General features: G+C 41.7%; 2 protein-coding genes across 3 annotated transcripts in view; both read left to right on the top strand.

The window, feature by feature from the left end:
• Window positions 1-20,213, top strand: part of LOC102428330 (zinc finger protein 709-like) — a 25,442-nt gene extending 5,229 nt beyond the window's left edge. The window contains exons 2-5 of the mRNA XM_023744416.1: window positions 15,966-16,092; window positions 16,729-16,798; window positions 17,636-18,845; window positions 18,918-20,213. Coding sequence (XP_023600184.1) covers window positions 15,966-16,092; window positions 16,729-16,798; window positions 17,636-18,845; window positions 18,918-20,213 — 2,703 coding nt within the window. The remainder of the gene's footprint in view (window positions 1-15,965; window positions 16,093-16,728; window positions 16,799-17,635; window positions 18,846-18,917) is intronic.
• LOC102428950 (zinc finger protein 14-like) overlaps window positions 1-21,675 on the top strand; it is a 98,701-nt gene that overhangs the window by 41,276 nt on the left and 35,750 nt on the right. The window lies entirely within an intron of this gene.

The following is a 21,675-nucleotide window of genomic DNA, read 5'->3' on the forward strand; positions in this document are numbered from 1 at the left end:
CAATGCTTCAATGGTTTCTTCAATCCGCTTCCTAGCATTAGTTCATTTTTTGTTACTTAGATTCCATATATGACTGAGATCATGTGAAACCTGTCTTTCTCTGACTGACTTATTTTCCTTAGCATGATACTCGCCAGGTCCCTCCATGCTGTCTCAAAGGGTAAGAGATTCTTCTTTTTTATTGCTGCATAGTATTCTGTGGTATAAACATACCACAGCTTTCATATCCACTCATCTACTGATGGGCACTTGGGCTGTTTGCAGATCTTAGCTATTGTAAATTGTGCTGTTATGAACATAGGGTTGCGTACATTGTTTCTGATTGGTGTTTCAGGTTTTCTTAGGATATATTCTAGAAGTGGGATCACTGGGTCAAATGGCAGATATTTAATTTTTTAGGAAACTCCATACTGTTTTCCATAATGTTTGCACTCAGTCTGCATTCCCACCAGCAGTATACTAGTGTTCTCTTTTCTCCACATCCTCACCAGCAGTTGTCATTTGTTGATGTGTTGATGGTAGCCATTCTGACAAGGTGTGAGGTCCCTGCTAATTGCTCATTAAGGCTCGATACAGGAACTCGGCCTCTGCTGTGGGTGCATCCATCTTGTGTTAAGGAAACCCAGTCTCCTCTGTGGGCTCCGCCATCTTTGTGACAGTGCGATGGTCAATACCTCATTGTCCTGTTGATTTGCATCTCTGGGATGATTAGTGACTGAGCATTTTTTCATGTCTCTTGGCCATCTGTATGTCCTCTTTGGAGAAGTTGCCCATTTTTTAATTGGATTGTTTGTCTTCCTTCGGTTAAGTTGTATTAGTTCCTTATATATTTTCAATATTAACCCTTTATAAGATGTACCATTGCTAAATATTTTTTCCCATACAGTGGGCTCTCTTTTTGTTTTATTGATGGTTTCTGTTGCTGTGCAGAAGATGTATATTTTGATGTAGTCCCATTTGCTTATTTTCTCCTTAGTTTCCTTTGCCTTAGGAGATGTGTCTATAAACATATTGCTAGGAGCAATGTCTCAGATTTGGCTGCCTATGGTGGTTTCTTCTAGGATTTTTATGGTTTCACGACTTACATTTAATTTAAGTCTTTTATCCATTTTGAGTTTATTCTTGTGTATGGTGTAAGTTGGTGGTTTAGTTTCATTTTTTTTGGTATGTATCTGTCCAATTTTCCCAACACCATTTATTGAAGAGACTCTCTTGACTCCATTGTATGCTCTGGCCTCCTTGGTCAAATATTAATGGAGCATAATGGATTGGTTCAATTTCTGGATTCTCTGTTCTGTTCCATTGATCTGTATGCCCGTTCTTGTGCCAGTACCAGGCTGTTTTCATTTTGGTGGCTTTGTAGTATAACTTGAAATCTGGTGTTGCGATTCCTCCAACTTTGGTTTTCTTTCTCAAAATTACTGCAACTATTCAGGGTCTTTTTTGATTCCATATACATTTCTGGAGTTTTTGTTCTAGCTCTGTGAAATATGACATTGGTATTTTAATGGGATTTCATTGACTCTGTAGATTGCCTTGGATAGTATGGACATTTTAATGATGTTGATTCTACCAATCCATGAACAGAGTATATTCTTCCACTTGTTTATATCTTCTTCTAGCTCTGTTTTCAATATCCTGTAGTTTTCCAAGTACAGGTCTTTTGCCACCTTGTTTAAGTTTATTCCTAAGTATCTTAATTTTTTTTGTTGCCAAAGTAAATGGGATTGTTTGTTTAGTTTCTCTGAGAATTCGTATTGGTGTATAAACAAGCCATCGATTTTTGGATGTTGATTTTGTATCATGCTACAATGCCAAATTCATTTTTCCCCCCAAAATCAATAGAAGGCTTTTATTGTACATCTTTTTAGTTTCACAAACAAGTGTGACAAATCATTCGGCATCTCGGTGTTTCTATAGCTGGATAACTTAGATCTTATTCATCAGCCTGCTAAACTGTTCCTTTTTTCAGAAACATAGATACCATCCAAACATTTTCTGATATCCTTGTTTTTAACTGTTGTGGCTTTCTGAATCAAAGCAGCTGAATTTGATACAAGTTCAATGTCATTTCCTTCAAGAATCAACTCATCTTTCTGGGCTAGAGATACTGAACAAGCAACACCTGACCTCATCTGAACTCTGAGGGTGTATTTTTCGCCTAAGAAATTTCTAATTTCTACAAGAGAACCATTCTCTTGAATAACGATGTTGATGGGGAAGGGAGCGTACACAGATCTCATCTTGTAACGGAAGCCCAGTGTAACACCCTTGATCATGTTGTGTACAATGACTGCAGATAGTGCGAACTGTGGCCAATCCCTTTCTATTTCCCCACCATTTGTCAACCTGGAGCCTATTCTTTTTCTTTCCAAGGGACTGAGCACTACATTGATGTGGTTGAAGTCCCTCCCCAGGGTGCCTCTGGGACCCTTCACAATAATTGTGCATCCCTTCAGAGTGATGTCCACATTTTCTGGGATGTCTACAGTCTGATTGCAGAGAACGGTCTTCATCCTCGCAGTAAATGCGGCAAAAAAAAGCGCCAAATTCACTATTAAATCTAGTAGTTTTTTGGTGGAGTCTTTAGGTTTTACTGTGTACAACAGGGGTCCTCAAACTACGGCCCACATGCAAATACAAGTATTGTATTTGTTCCCGTTTTGTTTTTTTACTTCAAAATAAGATATGTGCAGTGTGCATAGGAAGTTGTTCATAGTTTTTTTTTTAAACTATAGTCCGGCCCTCCAACGGTCTGAGGGACAGTGAACTGGCCCCCTGTTTAAAAAGTTTGAGGACCCCTGGTGTACAATATCATGTCATCTGTGAATAATGAGAGTCTTACTTCCTTCTTTCTAATTTGGATGCCTTTTATTTCTTCTTCTCTGTATGCTGTGACTAGGACTTCCAGTAGTATCCTATATAATAAAAGGCTAATATGCACATCGACTGAATGGTGGAATGACCAGTTGCTATGACGTGCACTGATCACCAGGGGGCAGACGATCAACGCAGGAGCTGCCCCCTGGTGGTCAGTGTGCTCTCACAGGGGGAGCACTGCTCAGCCAGAAGCCGGGCTCACAGCTGGCGGTGGCGGGAGGCTCTCCTGCCTCTGGGGCAGTGCTGAGGACCCCTTGGGGGATGTTGGCCTGCTGACTTAGGCTCCTCTCCACAGGGATTGGTCCTAAGCCATCAGTCGAACATCCTCCGAGGGATCTCAGACTGCAAGAGGGCGCAGGCCAGGCTGAGGGACCCTCCCCCCACCCCCTCCTGCAACCCCAAGTGCCAGAATGTCTTGCACCGGGCTCTAGTGTTGAATAAGAGTGATGAAAGCAGACATACCTGTCTTGTTCCAGTTAATAGGGGAAATGCTTTTAGTTTATCCCCATTGAGTATGATGTTGGCTGTAGGTTAGTTATATATGGCTTTTATCATGTTGAGATATGCTCTCTCTATTCCAACTTTGCTGAGAGTTTTTATCAAAAATGGGTGTTGACTCTTGTCAAATGCTTTTACTCTCTCTATTGATATGATCCTGTGATTTTCATCTTTCAGTTTGTTTATGTGATGTATCACGTTGATTGATTTGCAAATATTGTACCAGCCTGGAATAAATCCCACTTATTATGGTGTATGATCTTTTTAGGATATTGTTGGATGCAGTTTGCTAATATTTTGTGGAGGATTTTAGCATCTATGTTCATCAGTAGTATTGTCCCGTAATTCTCTTTCTTTGTAGTGTCTTTATCTGGTTTTGGAATTAGGATAATGCTGACGCCATAAAAAGAGTTTGGAAGTGTTAAGTGTTGCTTCCTCTTGGATTTTCTGAATAGTTTGAAGAGTAAAGGTATTAGTTCTTTGAATGTTTGGTGAAACTCCCCTGTGAAGCCGTCCAAACCTGGGCTTTTGTTTGCTGGGAGTTTTTTGATTACTGCTTCTATTTCATCAGTTGTTATTGGCCTATTTAGGTTTTCTGATTCCTTCTGATTCAGTTTTAGGAGATTGTATTTTTCTAGGAATTTGTCCATTTCAACCACATTGTCCAGCTTGTTGGCATATAGTTGTTCAGAGTATTTTCTTATAATCCTTTGTATTTCTGTGATGTCGGTGGTTACTTCTCTACTTTTGTTTCTGGTTTTATTTGGGTCCTTTCAAGTCAGGCTAATAGCTTATCAATTTTGTTTATCGTTTCAAAGAACCAGCTCTTGGTTTCATTCAATTTTTTTTTTTTTTAGTCTCTATGTTATCTGTTTATGCTCTAATCTTTATTATTTCCTTCCTTTCTTCTACCTGGGCTTTTCTTATTGTTCTCTTCCTAATTCTTTAAGTGGTAGGGTTCAATAGTTTATTGTTGATTTTCTTTGTTTTTTGAGGTATCCCTGTAGTGTTATGAACTTCCTTCTCAGGTCTGCTTTTGCTGTGTCCCAGAGATTTTGAGTCATTGTGTGTTCATTTTTATTTGTTTCCATGAAGCTTTTGATTTCTATTTATATTTCGTTGGTAACTCAATCATTGTATAATAATATGCTATTTAGCCTTTATGTGTTTGAATGTTTTTGTGTTTTTTTACTGTAGCTGATTTCTAATTTCATTCCACTGTGATCTGAGAAGATGCTTGATATGATTTCAATCTTTTTGGCCTTGTAGAGACTTGTTTTGTGTCCTAATGTGGTCTATCTTTGTGTATAATCCATGTGCACTTGAGAAGAATGTATATTCTACTGCTTTGGTGTGAAATATTCTATAAATGTTGATTAAATCTATCTGATCCAGTGTGTCACTTAGAGTCACTGTCTCCTTGTTAAGTTTCTTTCTGGAAGATCTATCCAGTGAAGTCAGCGGGGTGTTGAATTCCCTTACTATGACTATATTGCTGTTGATCTCTCTGTTAAAGTCCTCTAGAAGTTTTTTTTATGTATTTAGGCGCTCCTGTATTGAGTGCATATATGTTTAGCAGGGTTGTGTCCCCTTGTTGGAGCGATCCCTTTAATATTGTGTAGTGACCTTTGTTGTCTCTTGTGATGGCTTTCATTATAAAGTCTATTTTGTTAGATATGAGTGTTGCAACTCTAGCATTTTTTTTGTTTTCCATTTGCATGGAAAAATGGATTCCATCCCTTCACTCTCATCTTGTGTGAGTCTTTTGTTCTGAGATGGGGCTCTTGTAGACAGCATATAGTTGGGTCATGTTTTTGTATCCATTCAGCTACCTTATGCCTTTTGATTGGAGCATTTAATCCATATCCATTTAGGGTTATTATTGGTAGGTAGTTATTTATTGCCATTTTAATTCTGTATGCATAGGCTTCTCTCTCTGTTTCTTGTTCTTATTTACAGCAGTCCCTTTAGCAATTCTTTAAAATTTAAATTCTTTATGATTTAAAGTATTACATATACCTTCTTTTTCCCCCATTGACCTCTCCCCAGATGCTCCTACCCCCAGCACATGCACTCACCCCGTCCTGTCTGTGTCCATTGGTTATGCTTATATGCATGCATACAAGTCCTTTGGTTGATGTCTTATCCCCTGCTCCCCTGCCATCTCTCTGAGGTTTGACAGTCTGTTCGATGCTTGTAGGTCATGCATCTATTTTTGTTCATCAGTTTACTAGTATGTTGTTCGCTATATTCCACAAATGAGTGAGATCATGTGATATTTTATTTATCTTTCTCCTACTGGCTTACTTCACTTGGCATCATGCTCTCCAGGTCCATTCATTCTGATGCAAATGGTAAGAGTTCTTTTTTACCACAGTGTAGTATTCCATTGTGTAGATGTACCACCGGTTTTTAATCCACTTACCTACTGATGGGCACTTAGTCTGTTTCCAACTCTTAGCTATTGTAAATTGTGCTACTATGAACATAGGGGTGCATATATTCTTTCTGATTGGTGTTTCTGATTTATTGGGATTACTGGGTTAAATGGGAGTTCCATTTGTTGATTTTGAGGGAACTCCATACTGTTTGGCTCAGTGGAAAGAGCTTCTGCCTGTGAACTACAGGGTCCCAGGTTCTATTCCGGTCAAGGACACATGACCAGGTTGTAGGCTCGATCCCCAGTGGGGAACTTGCAGGAGGCAGCCAATCCATGATTCTCTCTCATCATGGATGTTTCTATTTCTCCCTCTTGCTTCCTCTCTGAAATAATAAAAATATATTTTTAAAAAAGAGTATGTAAATTTCCTCATTTATTTTAAATAAATCTGTAAAATAGAAAGGTCCAATTTAAGGCTCACTGATCCCTGCAGCACTGTTTCTCCAGGCCCCCCGACCCTACCCCCACCCCCAATACAGTTTTGATCATTTCTTAGCAAATGTCCAACTTATACCAAAACTAGCCACTACGGCTGGATGCTCCACACTTTTGTGGTGGGGCAGGGCCTCAGGAAGTCCTCAGGATGAGGCCAGCAGAGTTTATCAGATGCAAACAGACCAAAATTTGGTCTTGTGAAGGGAGGACTCTGTACAAGTCATGCCTGGAAAGAAAAAGTGGCCCCAGACCTAGAGCACAACTCAGTCTGTGCCAGATTCTCCAGGAACCTGATCTCTGCAGGGCAGGCCCACCAAGTATGAGGCAGGTGGGGCTCGGGGTCTCCCTTGAGGGGGAGGCGCCCGTCAGGCTTGGGGGAAGGTGGGTGGAGTGGCACTCAGCCTTGAGCACCCAACTCAGTCTGTCCTGGATTCTGCCCACCCCTCAGCATGGTGGAGCCACCAGGAGGGGCGTGCTGCTGGGAGTCCAGAGGTGGGACTAGGGCACCTCTCTTGAGGAGGAGGCACCAGTCAGGTTCACAGGAATCTTTGGGAATGACCCCTTCCCCGGAGGCACACAAGTCAGTCACTGACACCTTAGAGTCTGCCCACACTCAGGCCCAGGCAGCTGACTCCTCAGCAGAGCACAAGATCTGCAGGGTTTTTCTTACCTTGTAATTAGCATTCGGACTATTCATTTAAAAAAATATATATATATCTTTATTGATTTCAGAGAGGAAGGGAGAGGGAGAGAGCGATAGAAACATGAATAACGAGAAGAATAATCCATCAGCTGCCTCCTGCATATCCCCTCACTAGGGATCAAGCCTGTAACCTGGGCATGTACCCAGGCCAGGGATGGAACTGTGACCTCCTGGTTAATAGGTGGACGCTCAACCAGTAAGTCATGTGGTTTCCCCAAACTATGCATTTTTTAAAAATATATATATATATTTTTATTGATTTCAGAGAGGAAAGGGGAGGCAGAGAGAGAGAGAAAAAACATCAATGATGAGAGAGAATCAGTGATTGGCTCCCTCCTTCACGCCCACTACTGGGGGGGAGGGCGGGATCAAGCCCCCAACCCAGGCCTGTGCTCTTGACCGGAATCAATCCCAGGACCTTTCAGTCCACAGGCCAAAGATCTATCCATTGAGCCAAACCGTCTAGGGCCAAACTATGCATTTTTTGATGGTTGCCTGCTACAGCTTGAGCCTCAGTCTGCTCTTGTCCCTATTGCCTCCCACTTGAACAAGCTGATAAGAAAGCCTGGGTGGTGTCTCCTGTACAGCAGGCAGGTGATTCAAACCACAGAATCCCTGCCTGTGCAGAACTCTTGCCCAGGACCCATCTTTGAAGCCCCACATGACCACACCAGGCTCCATTTCTGGCTCTGAAGCCAGGTCTCAGCTGCTTGAGAGGCCAGCCCGGCCCTCCTGAGACCTCTATGTGAGTCCTAAGGCTTGTCCTGCTCTCCTGGTGTGGGTGTGAGGGGTGTGACACACCAGCATCACTCTCATCCACACCTCTGCAGGTGACCCTTTGAACTTGCTGCCAGGAACAGCACATCCCAACATTACCGGCCGTGTGGGTCCGACTTCTGTTTCTCAGCCTTGCTGACCTGTGGCTCTGGGTGCCAGGCTGTGCTTCCCCATGTGGCATTGCTGAGCCTGTTGTGCCTCATTTGTTTGTACCACAGTGGGAGCTTTCATGCATTTCTAGGCAACTGGCAGGCAGAGTATGGTATTGGGTCCTCTTGAAAGTGGTTCTGGAATCATTTGCACATTAAATAAATGTGTGACCAAATAGAGCAGGCTAATTTTTAAGTTGATGGTATTGTATGGCCCAGGAATGACGTTATAACTATCCACATGGCCCTTGGCAGAAATAAGGTTCCCAACCTCTGCTCTGTAGAAAAAATAAGCAGGGCTCAAGCAGGCAGCTTGTCTTACTCCTTCCTCTCCCTGGACCTAAGACAAGAGAGGTTTTCCTATTTTGTCATTGCTCTACTGAATAGATCATTGGTTTTCAGGCATCACAAGTGGTGAGTGGAAACCTTTTCTCTGTCCCCTCACATAGACATCAGTGGGTATGATGTCTCTCTGGGAGCAGCATTAAGGGAATTATGCTGTTGGGCAGGTCCTGTGCCTGAGATAGACTGTCCTGCTGCTGGAACTCACAGGAGAGCTCAGAAATGAGACCAGTTGGGAGAAGAGCCCCTAGAGTAGCATCAAGTTTTTGGAGAAAATCACTTTGTGAGTTTTATGTCTACAAATTGAAGATTTTAAAAAAACTATTGAGATGACATTGGCTAATAAAATTATAGAAGTTTCAAGTGTATAATTCCATAACATCATGTGTACATTGTATTGTGTGTTCCCCACCCAAAGTCTCCTTCCATCACCATTTAATCCTCCCCTTTACCCTCTTCTACGTCCTCACACCCCCCTTTCCCTCTGGAACCCCATGCTGTTTTCTGAGTCTAAGATTTTGTTTGTGTTGTTTATTCCCTCCCCCTTTTCTCATCCCCTCCCACCGGACAGCTGTCAGTCTGTTCTCTATTTATATGAGTCTCTGTATACTTCGTTAATTTCTCTTCTTTACATTGTGAATATAAATGATATCATGTGATATTTATGTTTTTCTTACTGCTTTTCTTCACTAATTATAATGCACTCCAGGTCCATTCATGCTGTCATGGAGGGTAAGTTTTCCTTCATTTTTATGGCTGAGTAAAATTCAATTGAGTTGTACCATGGCTTTTTAATCCACTCACCTATTGATGGGCAGGAGTGCATATTTTCTTTTGCTTTAGTGTTTTGAGTTTCTTTGGATATATTCCCAGAAGTGAAATGGCTGGGTCATTGCTGGGTTGACCTACAGATTCTGAGCAATAGATGAATGGATTACTCTGGCACAAAGTTTGCTGTGAAAGAGAGGCCTAAGGTACTACCTGGCTAAAGGAACCCAGGGAGCCTCAATTGCCTGCCTCATTAGGCTGTTATTGTAACAGCAGTTTAAGATAAAGTTTATCTTTCAGGTACATTCAGTAAGAGGTGTAATTTTTGGAGACACTTGTGTTTGTAATATCTTTTAAGCAAGGACCCCCAAAGATTAAGTATAAGGATTCCAGTAAACACCCGGTCTCTGCACATGCACAGAATTGTTTGGAAAGGTCAAGGAATAATTAGGGGCACTGCCTTTGGCACACCCCTAGGTCAGAATTTTTATTTTTAAATATATTTTATTGATTTTTCACAGAGAGGAAGGGAGAGGGATAGAGAGTTAGAAACATCGATGAGAGAGAAACATCAATCAGCCGCCTCCTGCACACCCCCCACTGGGGATGTGCCCGCAACCAACGCACATGCCCTTGACCGGAATCAAACCCAGGACCCTTCAGTCCGCAGGCCGACGCTCTATCCCCTGAGCCAAAGCGGTCAGGGCACTAGGTCAGAATTTTGATAAACAGGGCAGGCAGCCATCCACACACTTCCCTTTTTCCAGAATGTCCTCCTTACAAACTTTCCAACCAAGTCTCGGGTGCTCCCCAACATCTTCCCCTTTTTGTTTTGCTGAATGTATTGGTAGAAGACAGAGAGAGGTGATGAACTTTCTGCTTTGGAATATTGGAGTCTGTGAAATGCATTTACTGTTCCAGTTCTGATTTTACAGGCTATGAGAAAAACAAAAAGAGGAATGGTTAGTTATCTGGAATGTGTAGAGTGTGAGTACACTCCAATAATTGCTAATCATTGGCCGTCAGCTTCATCATCATTCCCCAGGATATTCAGGGGCCATCTGGGTCTGGGGAAGGAACATCATTCGGGGCTGTGGAGTTCCCAGGCCCAAATTTTTCATTTCGGGAAGAGGATTGGTCCCGTGCCATGCCATGGCAGGGTTTAATATGGCGAGCTGAGATCCACAGTGGCCCTGTGGAGCTAGAAGCACACACATATCCTCTCCTCCATGTTAATAATTCATTGGGTCTCATCTAGTTATTAGTGTCCTATCTCGCCACAAGACTTGTGATTTCTGAGATGGGGTTTAGGTCAAGTGCTGTTCTACAGAGGATTGAAAATGATCATTCAGATTCAAAAAATTAAGGATAAAGAATGCTTTAGATAGTAGTGTAGCAGGGTCCTTCAGTCCAGTATCCCCCCTTTTTTTTACTAGCATACCCTTCAGGGTACCATGGGCACATTCAGTGGAGGCCTGCCCTTGTGGATTGTAAGGGATTCCCGTGGAATGCTGGATGGACAAAGGTCTGCAAAAGGCAGTGAAGCCAAGGCTGCTATAAGCAGGCCCATTATCAGTTTTTCTTGGTTAATATAGCTACAATTGAAAACAGGTCTTATTGAATTCATGCAAAGAACTTTATTGCTACTTATTAAAAACTAGAGACCCAGTGCACAAAAATTTGTGCACTCGGGGGGGTCCCTCAGCCCGGCCTGTGCCCTCTCGCAGTCTGGGACCCCTTGGGGGATGACCACCTGCTGGCTTAGGCCCGCTCCATGGGGTATTGGGCCTAAGTTGGCAGTCAGACATCCCTCTGGCAGCCTGGGAGCCCTTGGGGGATGTCCACTTGCCATTGGGGAGCAGGCCTAAGCTGCAGTGGGCCATCCTTAGCACTGCTGAGGAGGCGGGAGAGGCTCCCACTACCACCGCTGTACTGGCAGCCATCAGCCTGGCTTGTGGCTGAGCAGAGCTCTCCCTGTGGGAGTGCATTGACCAACTGGGGGCAGCTTCTACATTTAGTATCTGCCCCCTGGTGGTCAGTGTGTGTCATAGTGACCAGTCATTCCCAGCCATTCTGCTGTTAGGATCAATTTGCATATTACCCTTTTATTATATAAAAGTGCCTGGCCAGCCTGGGTGAGGGGCTGATGGCTGTTTGCAGGCTGGCCACAGCCCCTTCAGAGTGGGGGTCCCCACTTGGGTGCCTGACCAGCCTGGGTGAGGGGCTGAGGGCCGTTATCAGGCTGGCCACACCCCCTTTAGGGTGGGGGGGTCCTGCTGGGGTGCCTGGCCAGCCTGGGTGAGGGGCTGATGGCTGTTTTCAGGCTGGCTAAGCCCCTCAGCGGGAACCCTCACCCCATGAGGGTTTGGCCAGCCTGGGTGAGTGGCTGATGGCTCTTTGCAGGCTGGCCACAGCCCCTTCAGGTTGGGGGTCCCTGCTGGGGTGCCTGGCCATCCTGGGTGAGGAGCTGAGGGCCGTTTTCCGGCTGGCTAAGCCCCTCAGTGGGGACCCTCACCCTATGAGGGTGTGGCCAGCCTGGGTGAGGGACTGTTGGCTGTTTGTAAGCTGGCCACAACCCCCAGCCACCCAAGCTCCCAGTGGAGGCTGGATGGAAGCAGGTATCTGGGATTTATTTGTCTTCTATAATTGAAACTTTGTTGCCATGAGCAGAGGCCACAGCTGGCTCAGGGCAGGCGGGAAGCTTGGCTTCCTCCATCGCCCGGGCAACCAAGCCTCCTGCTTGCTCCAGCTCCGTGGCTGCCTGCCGCAATCTTGGTTGGGTTAATTTGCATATAGTTGCTCTGAATGGCTGGTGGGCATAGCGAAGGTACGGTCTATTAGCATCTTTGTCTTTTATTAGTGTAGATTGCCAATTACTGGAGGGACAGGTAGGGAGAGAAATATATAATTTACAAAATTGCTTTAAAAATGCTTCCTTATATCTAAAAAACAAAAAGTTTAAGAATCAGCAATACTTGCAAATGACATGGAATATTGTCCTATCTGCAAAACACAATATTCCTGAATAACAGAGCTATAGATGAAAGCAAAATATAGTTATTATTTGACAAAGTTTCCCATGTGCTTTAAGCAGAAAATTTTCCTTCATGGGAGAGGAAACAAATACTTGATACATTCCAGAGACTATTGGAGTGATCTAAAGCCAATTCTATATCAAGAGAAAGTTTCTTAAAATTCAAACCCTGGAAGGATTGTCAAATTTATTTTTCCAGAAGTTCATATATCAAAGTGTATTAAGCACAAACATAGGCTAGTGAACTTCAGTTCCCATGATGAAAAGATGGCTTTAAAAGAACTTCCTGATTAATAAAACCATTTTAATAATTTATAGAACTCTTGCTTCCTGGGTACAAAAACAGGAAAGATATTTTCCCTTTTAACAGACTAGAAAAGGATTATCCAAAATAAGGTTTATTCTCTAACTTCATTTGTCCTTGGGTGTGGTCAGCAAATGACACTAATTGGATTTCTGCTGTCTGTCTCCCTGAGTCCATTGATAGAAGGTATTTACCATCTGGTTATACCCTCTGGTTAGGGAGGCAAAATGCAAATCATTTACTCTTTTTTTAAAAAAACTATATTTTTTTGATTTTTTACAGAGAGGAAGGGAGAGAGATAGTTAGAAACATCGATGAGAAACATCGATCAGCTGCCTCCTGCACATCTTCAACTGGGGATGTGCCCACAACCCAGGTACATGCCCTTGTCCGGAATCGAACCCAGGACCCTTCAGTCTGCAGGCCGACACTCTATCCACTGAGCCAAACCGGTTTCGGCCAAATCATTTACTCTTAAGTGTCCTTGGTTTAGGGAAGATGGGTTTTACTAGATGGCTCCAAATTGCTGTTTAACCATCTTCGTTTCCCTATTCCCCTTGTCCTGGCTTACTGTCCTGTGTCATTTGTACAATTTCCTTTTAACATTTCTCATCACAAAATCCCATAACTTCCACAAACTTTCTACCACTTTCTCAAATCTTTCTTCAGACACCTTATAACTCAGAAGTAACCGGCTTTACATTCCACTTTCTCTTTCCTTCAAACTGCATCTTCATGCCTCATGCCTTCCATTACACCAATGCCATATTTCTTTCCAATTAGAATTCTTAACCCTTAATAATCTTAATTTTTAGGTAGCATGTAAGTAACGTTCCTCAGATGAGCAATACATTACATTTGAAAAGCTGCTTCAAATAAAATACAAGACTTATTCATTAACAGATTCAAACCTATTCTCTAGATCAGTGGTTCTCAACCTTCTGGCCCTTTAAATACAGTTCCTCATGTTGTGACCCAACCATAAAATTATTTTCGTTGCTACTTCATAACTGTAATGTTGCTACTGTTATGAATCATAATGTAAATATCTGATATGCAGGATGGTCTTAGGCGACCCCTGTGAAAGGGTCGTTCGACTGCCAAAGGGGTCTCGACCCACAGGTTGAGAACCACTGCTCTAGATTCTCCATATGACGCAAATTCAGATTAACATTTCAGTATCCTGTTATTTCAAAATACCTAGATATTTAATAATTTTTACTATTTAATCCAGCAAACTCAAAAGTTTTAAGTTACCAAAGACTTTGGGGAACTCTTTAGGCATATATAATTACCCCCGATAAAGCTTTTTCATATACCCTTCATTTTATTTATTTATTTATTTATTTTATTATTATTTATATATTTTTTATTGATTTCAGCGAGGGGCAGTAGGTGTTGACTAGGACGGTGTGGGGGGCAGCTGGGGACAACCAGGATGGCAGGAGAGGCAGTTGGGGGTGACCAGGCCGGCAGGGGGGGCAGTAAGAGGCAAATATGCTGGCGGGGGGGCAGGGGAGGGAGTTAGGGGTGAACATGCTAGCGGGGGGGGGCAGTGAGGGTAAACCAAGCCAGCAGGGGGGGCAGTTGGGGGGCAATCAGGCAGGTAGCAGGTGAGCAGTTAGCACCCAGTGGTCCTGGATTGTGAGAGGGATGTCCGTCCGCTGGTTTACTGGCAGTCAGACATCCTCTGAGGGGGCCCGGATTGGAGAGGGTACAGGCTGGGCTAAGGGGACCACCCCCCCACCTCCCCGTGTATGAATTTTGTGCACCGGGCTTCTAGTAAGTTATAATAGTCTGCAAAAGGCCCTTTAATTGTTTCCTTGTCACCAAGGCACCATTTGCTTTTCACAACTGTTTAAACACTATTATATATTGTTGCCATCTGTGGTGCAACCAGCGGGGCCATCAGGGGCACTGCTCCCACCCGCATTGGCCTGGTGCCACTCGCTTGCCAGTATCGCCCTCCACCTTAATGGCCTTTCCCCATCTGTGCGGTAACAGGCGGGGTTTTGGGGGCATACACTCTCATCCGCCTTGGCCTAGTGCCATCTGCTCACCTACTGCACCATCCCATAGCAGTCCTGCTCTCATCAGGGCCCATCGGGGCCAGCACTGCCTCCACTGCCACCCTCTACACATCGCTGAAGCCCAACATGTTTCGTGCTGCCCCCTGGTGGTCAGCGCAAATCATAGCAAGCTGTGGAACTCTGTTTGATCAAACTCCCGGGGACAATTTCCATATTATCCTTTTATAATACAGGATACTATCTTTACTTTATTGTGTATTCTTGCTTCATTTGTCAACAATTCCGTGACCATAAAGGCATGGGTTTAATATCTAGGCTCTCTGTTCCATTCCACTGATTTATATGCTGTTTATATACCAGGACCATGCTGTTTTGATTACTATAGCCTTGTAGTACAGTTGGATATTAGGTAGTGTGATTCATCCACATTTGTTCTTATTTTTCATGATTGCTGTTGCTATTCAGAGTGTTTTGTGGTCTATATAAAAATTTTTATTATTCTAGTTATGTGAGATTTATCTTGGGTATCTTGATAGGAATTGCATTGAAGCTATACATTGCTTTGGGTAGTGTGGACATTTTAATTATATTAATTTTTCCTCTCCATAAATACCATATATGCTTCCATTTAAGTTTACATTCCAATTACAGTTAACGTTTAATTTCATTTTATATTAGTTTCTGGTGAAAATAATTTCAACATGAAAATATTGCAGATATCACTAAATGCCCTTGGACATACCAAGTCTTAAATTGTTCCTCAAGGTCCAGGCCCTGGTTATAGTGTCACAATTCTGCTGGAAAGACTCCTTTTTAGTGTGATCTTATCATTTCAATATACGTGTCTATGTGTCCTAAAAATCAGTATGAAGTAACCCTCAGGCTCATGAGTAGAGGACTTTTGTAGAGGGCTAAGTCGCCCTATCTTGCTCATGCCTGACCTCTAACTGAACATCCTATCTCTATTAAATGAGAGAGGCAAAAGAAGGTCAAACTGAGTTACTAAAAAATAATATAAAAAGAAATGATTATTCATACTCCTTCATAAGAATATTTTCATTCATTCAGGTGTATCTGACTATTTCTGATAATTTGGAGTACTTCAGGAAATATGGCCAAGTACATTTTGTTCTAATTTGAATTTCCACACACTGCCTGGCCTCTCCTGTTTGGTGATGAGAATAGAAGAAAAAGCTATCAGGCCTTTATTGTATTCAAAGTCATTAAAACTTTATGCAGACATTACCGTATGTTTCATGGACTGCTGCATCAAATGGTGGTTATAATAGAGATGCATCTTCTCACAAGGAATCGATGGGCTTAAAACAGAAGTATTTTAACTTATTAATATAGAAGTTGTTCAAAGTGTTCTTTACCCTGACAAATTGAGAACAAAGAAGAGTTGAAGTGATCACCATAAAATCATATCAATAAATTCCTCTCTTGAGGAAGTGAGTATGGCAAATTAATAATAGTCTCACAATCAAGTCATAGACTGAATATTGGGGATCATGTGTCCTATGTGAACTTCCTATGAATTATGTATGGGTCCCCAGGGTTGTCTATCTCATCCATTCTCCTATATGTATATGTGGGATGTTTTAGGACTCAGTGGCCTTTGAGGATGTTAATGTGGAGTTCACCATGGAGGAGTGGGCTTTCCTGGATCCCACCCAGAAGAAACTGTACACAGATGTGATGCTGGAAACCTTCTGGAACCTGGCATCAGCAGGTAGGTATCACAAATTATTTATTTTTATTTTTTTAAAATATATTTTATTGATTTTTTACAGAGAGGAAGGGAGAGAGATAGAGAGTCAGAAACATCGATGAGAGAGAAACATCGATCAGCTGCCTCCCGCACATCTCCCACTGGGGATGTGCCGGCAACCCAGGCACATGCCCTTGACCGGAATCGAACCTGGGACCCTTCAGTCCACAGGCCAACGCTCTATCCACTGAGCCAAACCGGTTTTGGCTCACAAATTATTTTTTAATATATATTTTTATTGATTTTAGGAAGGAGAGGGAGAGAATGGGAGAAAAATCAATGATGAGAGAAAATCACTGATTTGGTACCTCGTGCGCGCCTCACACTGGGGATCTAGCCTGCAAACCGGTCCTACTGGAAATTGACCTTTGACTTCCCGGTTTATACTGGTTCATAAGTTGACAGTCAACCACAGAGCAACCACTTGTTACTTAAGCAATTAGAAAACGAGTGTTGCTTGCTCATCAGTGCTGTTTCAAAACTGAAATATGGAAAGGGAGTATACTGGTAATTAAACCAGGAATGATCACAACTCATTGTGTACTTAAAATCTAACCATTTTTTATATTCTTTAATAGTTTATAATGCTTTTTCTAGCATGTATTTTAGAACAATGTGACGACCATGACAATGAAGATCAGTATAAGAAGCATGGGATGAATCTTAGGTGAGTTGCATTGACATGAGAAAGCATTAAGAGCATCTTTGTGTGTGTGTGTTTTTTAATATATTTTTTGTATATTTATTTTATTTATTTGTATGTTTAATTTTTTTAAAATTTACTTCAGAGAGGTAGGAAGAGGGAGAAAGAGAAAGAAACAATGATGAGAGAGAATTATTGATGGCTGCCTCCTGCATGCACCACATTTGTAATCATTCCTGGAACCTGGGATTGTGCCCTGACCAGAAATTGAACTATGACCACCTGGTTCAGAGGTTCAGTGAGCCTCGCTGGTGGTGCAAAAATATGCTATTATTGATTTTGATATGTTGTGTTGAGAGTGAGAGATAAAAAAATCAGGAGACTGCCTCCTGCATGCCCTGTACTGGGTTTAATAAGTCTGCAATCTGGCCATGTTCCCTTTCAGGGAATTGAGCCGGTTAGCCCCTGGTGTTTGGGTCTATCCTGAACCACTGACCCTTATGAACCAAGTCCAGAAAAGCAAAAACAGATAATCCAATTGTATCAGCCCAGTTTTAAATGTATTGATTTTTAGAATAATCTCATCAAAATGTTTTTTTTTTAAAATATGACCTCGATGTTTAGTGTATAAGATATAATTACACTTGGAAACAATATACAGAAGTACCATTAATGAATATAAGTGTTTTCATAATATCTATGATCCAGCCTATATCAGAAGTTTTAAGATATCCACTTTCAAAAATGGAATGTTCAGAAACCCCACCCTTTCTTAGAAAATGGTAAAAATGTCCTTGTCATGCTATTAATAAATATTAAATTGTTAACAGAGTATTAATAATATGCTTCTGATTTTTACAGCAATCATATTGTAGAGAGACTCTGTACAAGGAAGGATGGTAGTCAATGCAGAGAAAACTTCAGCCAGATTCCAAATCATAATGAAAAGGACACTCCTACTGAAATAAAACAACCTAAATCCAGGTTGTGTAGGCAAATCTTCATATGTTACTTATCCTTGAATAACCACCTGAGCTCTCACATTGGACCCAAACTGTACCTGTGTCAGGAATACAAAGAAATACCTCATAAGGAATGTGAGAAAGTTTTCAAGCCTCACCATCATATTCAGAGCCATGAAGGCAGCCCCAGTGGTAGAACTTTCCACTTTTCAACTTCCCTTAGAAATTATGAAAGAACGTATATCGCTGGGAAACCATATGAGTGTGAGCAATATGGGAAAGGCTTTAATCGTCTCACTTACTTTGAACTTCACAAAAATACTCATAGCGGAGAGAAACCTTATCAAAGTAAGCAACGTGGCAAAGCTTTCAGTTCTCCCAAGTACTCTGGAGAAAATGATAGCACACACACTGCAGAAAAGCCATATCAATGTAAGAAATCTGGAAAAGCTTTAAGTTCCACTTCTCTTAGAAATCAGGAAAGAACACACACCAGTGAGAAACCTTATGAATGTGGGAACGTCTTCCATCAGCTCAGCTCTCTTGGAGAACAGAATAGAAGTCATGTCGGAAAGAAGCCTCATGAATGTAAGGAATGTGGTAAAACATTCCGTCGTCGCTATTCCCTTATAATTCACCAAAGAATGCATACTGGGGAAAAACCCTATGAATGTAAACTTTGTGGTAAAGTTTTCTCTTATTCAACTTCCCTCCAAAATCATAAAAGAACTCATACCGGGGAAAAACCCTATGGTTGTAAGCAATGTGGGAAAGCCTTCAGTTGTACAAAGTCTTATCTAGAGCATCAACGGGCTCAATGTGGAGAAAAGCCCTATGAATGTAAGCAACTTGGGAAAGCTTTCGTATTTTCCACTTCTCTTCGAAATCATGAAAGAATGCATACTGAGAAGAAACCCTATAAATGTAAGCAATGTGAGAAAGGCTTCCAATATAGCAGCTGTCTTGGAAAACATAAACGATGTCATGACGGAAAGAAGTCTCATGAGTGTAAGGAATGTGGTAAAGCATTGCATCATTCCTATTCCCTTAGAAATCATCAAAGAACTCATTCTGAGAAAAAACCCTATGAATGTAAGCAATATGGGAAAGCCTTTAGTTCCAGCAGCTCTCTTGCAAATCATAAAATAAGTCATGATGAAAAGAAGCCTCATGAATGTAAGGAATGTGGCAAAACATTCCATCATCACTATTCCCTTAGAAATCATGAAAATACTCATACTGGAATGAAAACCTATGAATGTAAGGTTTGTGGTAAACTTTTCTCTTATTCAGCTGCTCTTCAATATCATAAAAGAATGCATACGGGTAAAAAACCCTGTCATCCCTCTTCCCTTAGAGATCATGAAAGAACTCATACTGGGGAAAAACCCTATGAATGTAAGCATTGTGGCAAAGCATTCTATTTTCTATCTGCCCTCCAACGTCATGAAATAACTCATACTCGGGAATATCGCTATGAATGTAAGCATTGTGGAAAAGGTTTCTATTATCAATCTTCTCTCCAAGATCATGAAAGATCTCATACTGGGGAAAAACCCTATAAATGTAAGGTTTGTGGTAAAGTTTTCTCTTATTCAACTTCCCTTCGATATCACGAAAGAATGCATACTGGGGAAAAACCCTATCAATGTAAGGAATGTGGGAAAGCCTTCATTTTCCCCAGCTCTCTTGGAAAGCATAAAAGAATTCATGATGGAAAGAAGCCTCTTGAATGTAAGGAATGTGGTAAAACTTTCTATTATCAATCTTACCTCCAACTTCATGAAAGTATTCATACTGGTGTAAAACGTTATGAATGTAAGCCATGTGGTAAAGCTTTCTATTATCCATCTTCCCTCCGAAATCATGAAATGACTCATAATAAGGAAAAACCCTATGCATGTAAGCAATGTGGGAAAGTCTTTAGTTACCTCAGTTCTCTTCGATGTCATAAAAGAATTCATGATGGAAGGAAGCCTCATGAATGTAAGGAATGTGGTAAAACATTCCATCATCCCTGTAACCTTAGAAATCATTTAAGAATTCATACTGGGGAAAAACCCTATGAATGTAAGCATTGTGGCAAAGGTTTCTATTATCTGTCTGCCCTCCAAAGTCATGGACGAATTCATACTGGCATAAAATGCTATGAATGTAAGCAGTGTGGTAAAGGTTTCTGTTATAAATCTTCTCTTCAACGTCATGATAGAACTCATACTGTTTTAAAATCCTATGAATGTAAGCTATGTGGTAAAGTTTTGTCTTCTTCAACTTCCATTCAACATCATGAAAGAATCCATACTGGGGAAAAGCCCTATCAATGTAAGGAATGTGGGAAATCCTTCATTTCTCCCTGCTCACTTGGAAGTCATAAAAGAAGTCATGAAGAAAAGAAGTCTCATGAATGTAAGGAATGTGGGAAAACCTTTCCTTTTCCCTCTTTACTTAGAAGACATGAAAGAATTCATACTGGATGAAAACCCTATGAATGTAAGCATTATGGTAAAAGTGTATCTTATCCAGCTTCCCTCCCATAAAATGATAGAACACATACTGGGAAAAAAAAACCATGTATGTCAGGCTTTTAGTCTTTCTGCATCTCTTAGAGATCATGAAAATATACATACTGGGGAGAAACTCTACGACTAAAAGCAATGTGAGGAAGCCCTTTCTGCCAAATATCTTAGTGGACATAAACTAATTCATCATGGAAAGATGTCTCATGATGTAAGGAATGTGGTAAAACTTTCTTTTATCCCTCTTTGCTTAGAAATCATGAAAAAAATCATACTTGGGAAAAACCCTATGAATGTAACCATTGTGGTAAAACTTTCTCTTATCCAAGTTCCCTCCAACATCATAAAAGAACTCATATTAAGGAAAAACTCTATGAATGTTATCCATGTGGAAAACCATTTATTCATCCCAGTTCCCTTCAAAATCACAAAAAACACTAATAATAGTGGAGAGAAATTATAATGAATGAAAGAACTCACACTGAAAATAAGCCCTATTGTGTAAAGATTGTAGAAAAGCCTCTGACCATCCTGGTTCTTTTTTTTTTTTTTTCATCCTCACCAGAGGATATTTTTTCATTGAGACAGTGGAAGTCAGAGAGTAAGACAGAGAGCAATAATGATATGAGAGAAACAAATCAGTTCGATGCCTCCTGCACATGCCCAGCCATTTAAGCACGCACAGTGCAGAAAAGCTCTATGAATGTAATGAATGTGGTCAAGTTTTCAGTTTCCAAGTCTCTTAGAAAGCATTGAAGGAAGAACACATACTAGGGAAAAACATTATCAATGAAAGCAATGTGGGAAAACCTTATGTTGTGTCACACATCTTTCAAGACATAAAAGAAGACATGATGGAAATAAGCCGCATGAAGAGGCCTGGCCCAGAGTGCAGGGTTGCAGGAGGAGTTACAGGGTGGGGTGGGTTCCCTAACACCTGGGCTTTGCCTTTTTATCCTGGTTCTTCACCAGGGTGGTTTGCTGGGTGATGGCTGTGTGGGGGCTTCCCAGCCCATGTGCAGTGTGCATCTGCTCTGGGAACTGAGCTCTGCACCTGGCCTCACAGTCCAGGCTTTGTGTGTGGCCTCGGTGCCCGGCTGCTGGGCTCCCCTCTATCCCACTGGCACGTGCAGGGCAAATCTCCCCTCCTTGCGGGTCCCCTACCTTGGCTCTGAAGAGCTGTGGGACCTGGAGCGGCTGCAACAGGCAGGCCAGCCACCAGCATCCCATGGGCAGACCTGTGGCTATCATTACCTGAAAACCGACTTTGGAGGAAAACAATGGATGTTTTGAATTTAGGCAGCATTGTAGGAATGCAAGAATTTTTGACTCTTCTTTCTTAGATGGATCCAAAGCAGATTACTAGAATACAGTGCCCTATTTTACAGTGTATGGAGGGAAAGCATAATTGCAAACAATATTT

This window comes from Myotis lucifugus, unplaced genomic scaffold (assembly GCF_000147115.1).
Source record: "Myotis lucifugus unplaced genomic scaffold, Myoluc2.0 scaffold_462, whole genome shotgun sequence".
Classification (NCBI taxonomy): Eukaryota; Metazoa; Chordata; class Mammalia; order Chiroptera; family Vespertilionidae; genus Myotis; species Myotis lucifugus.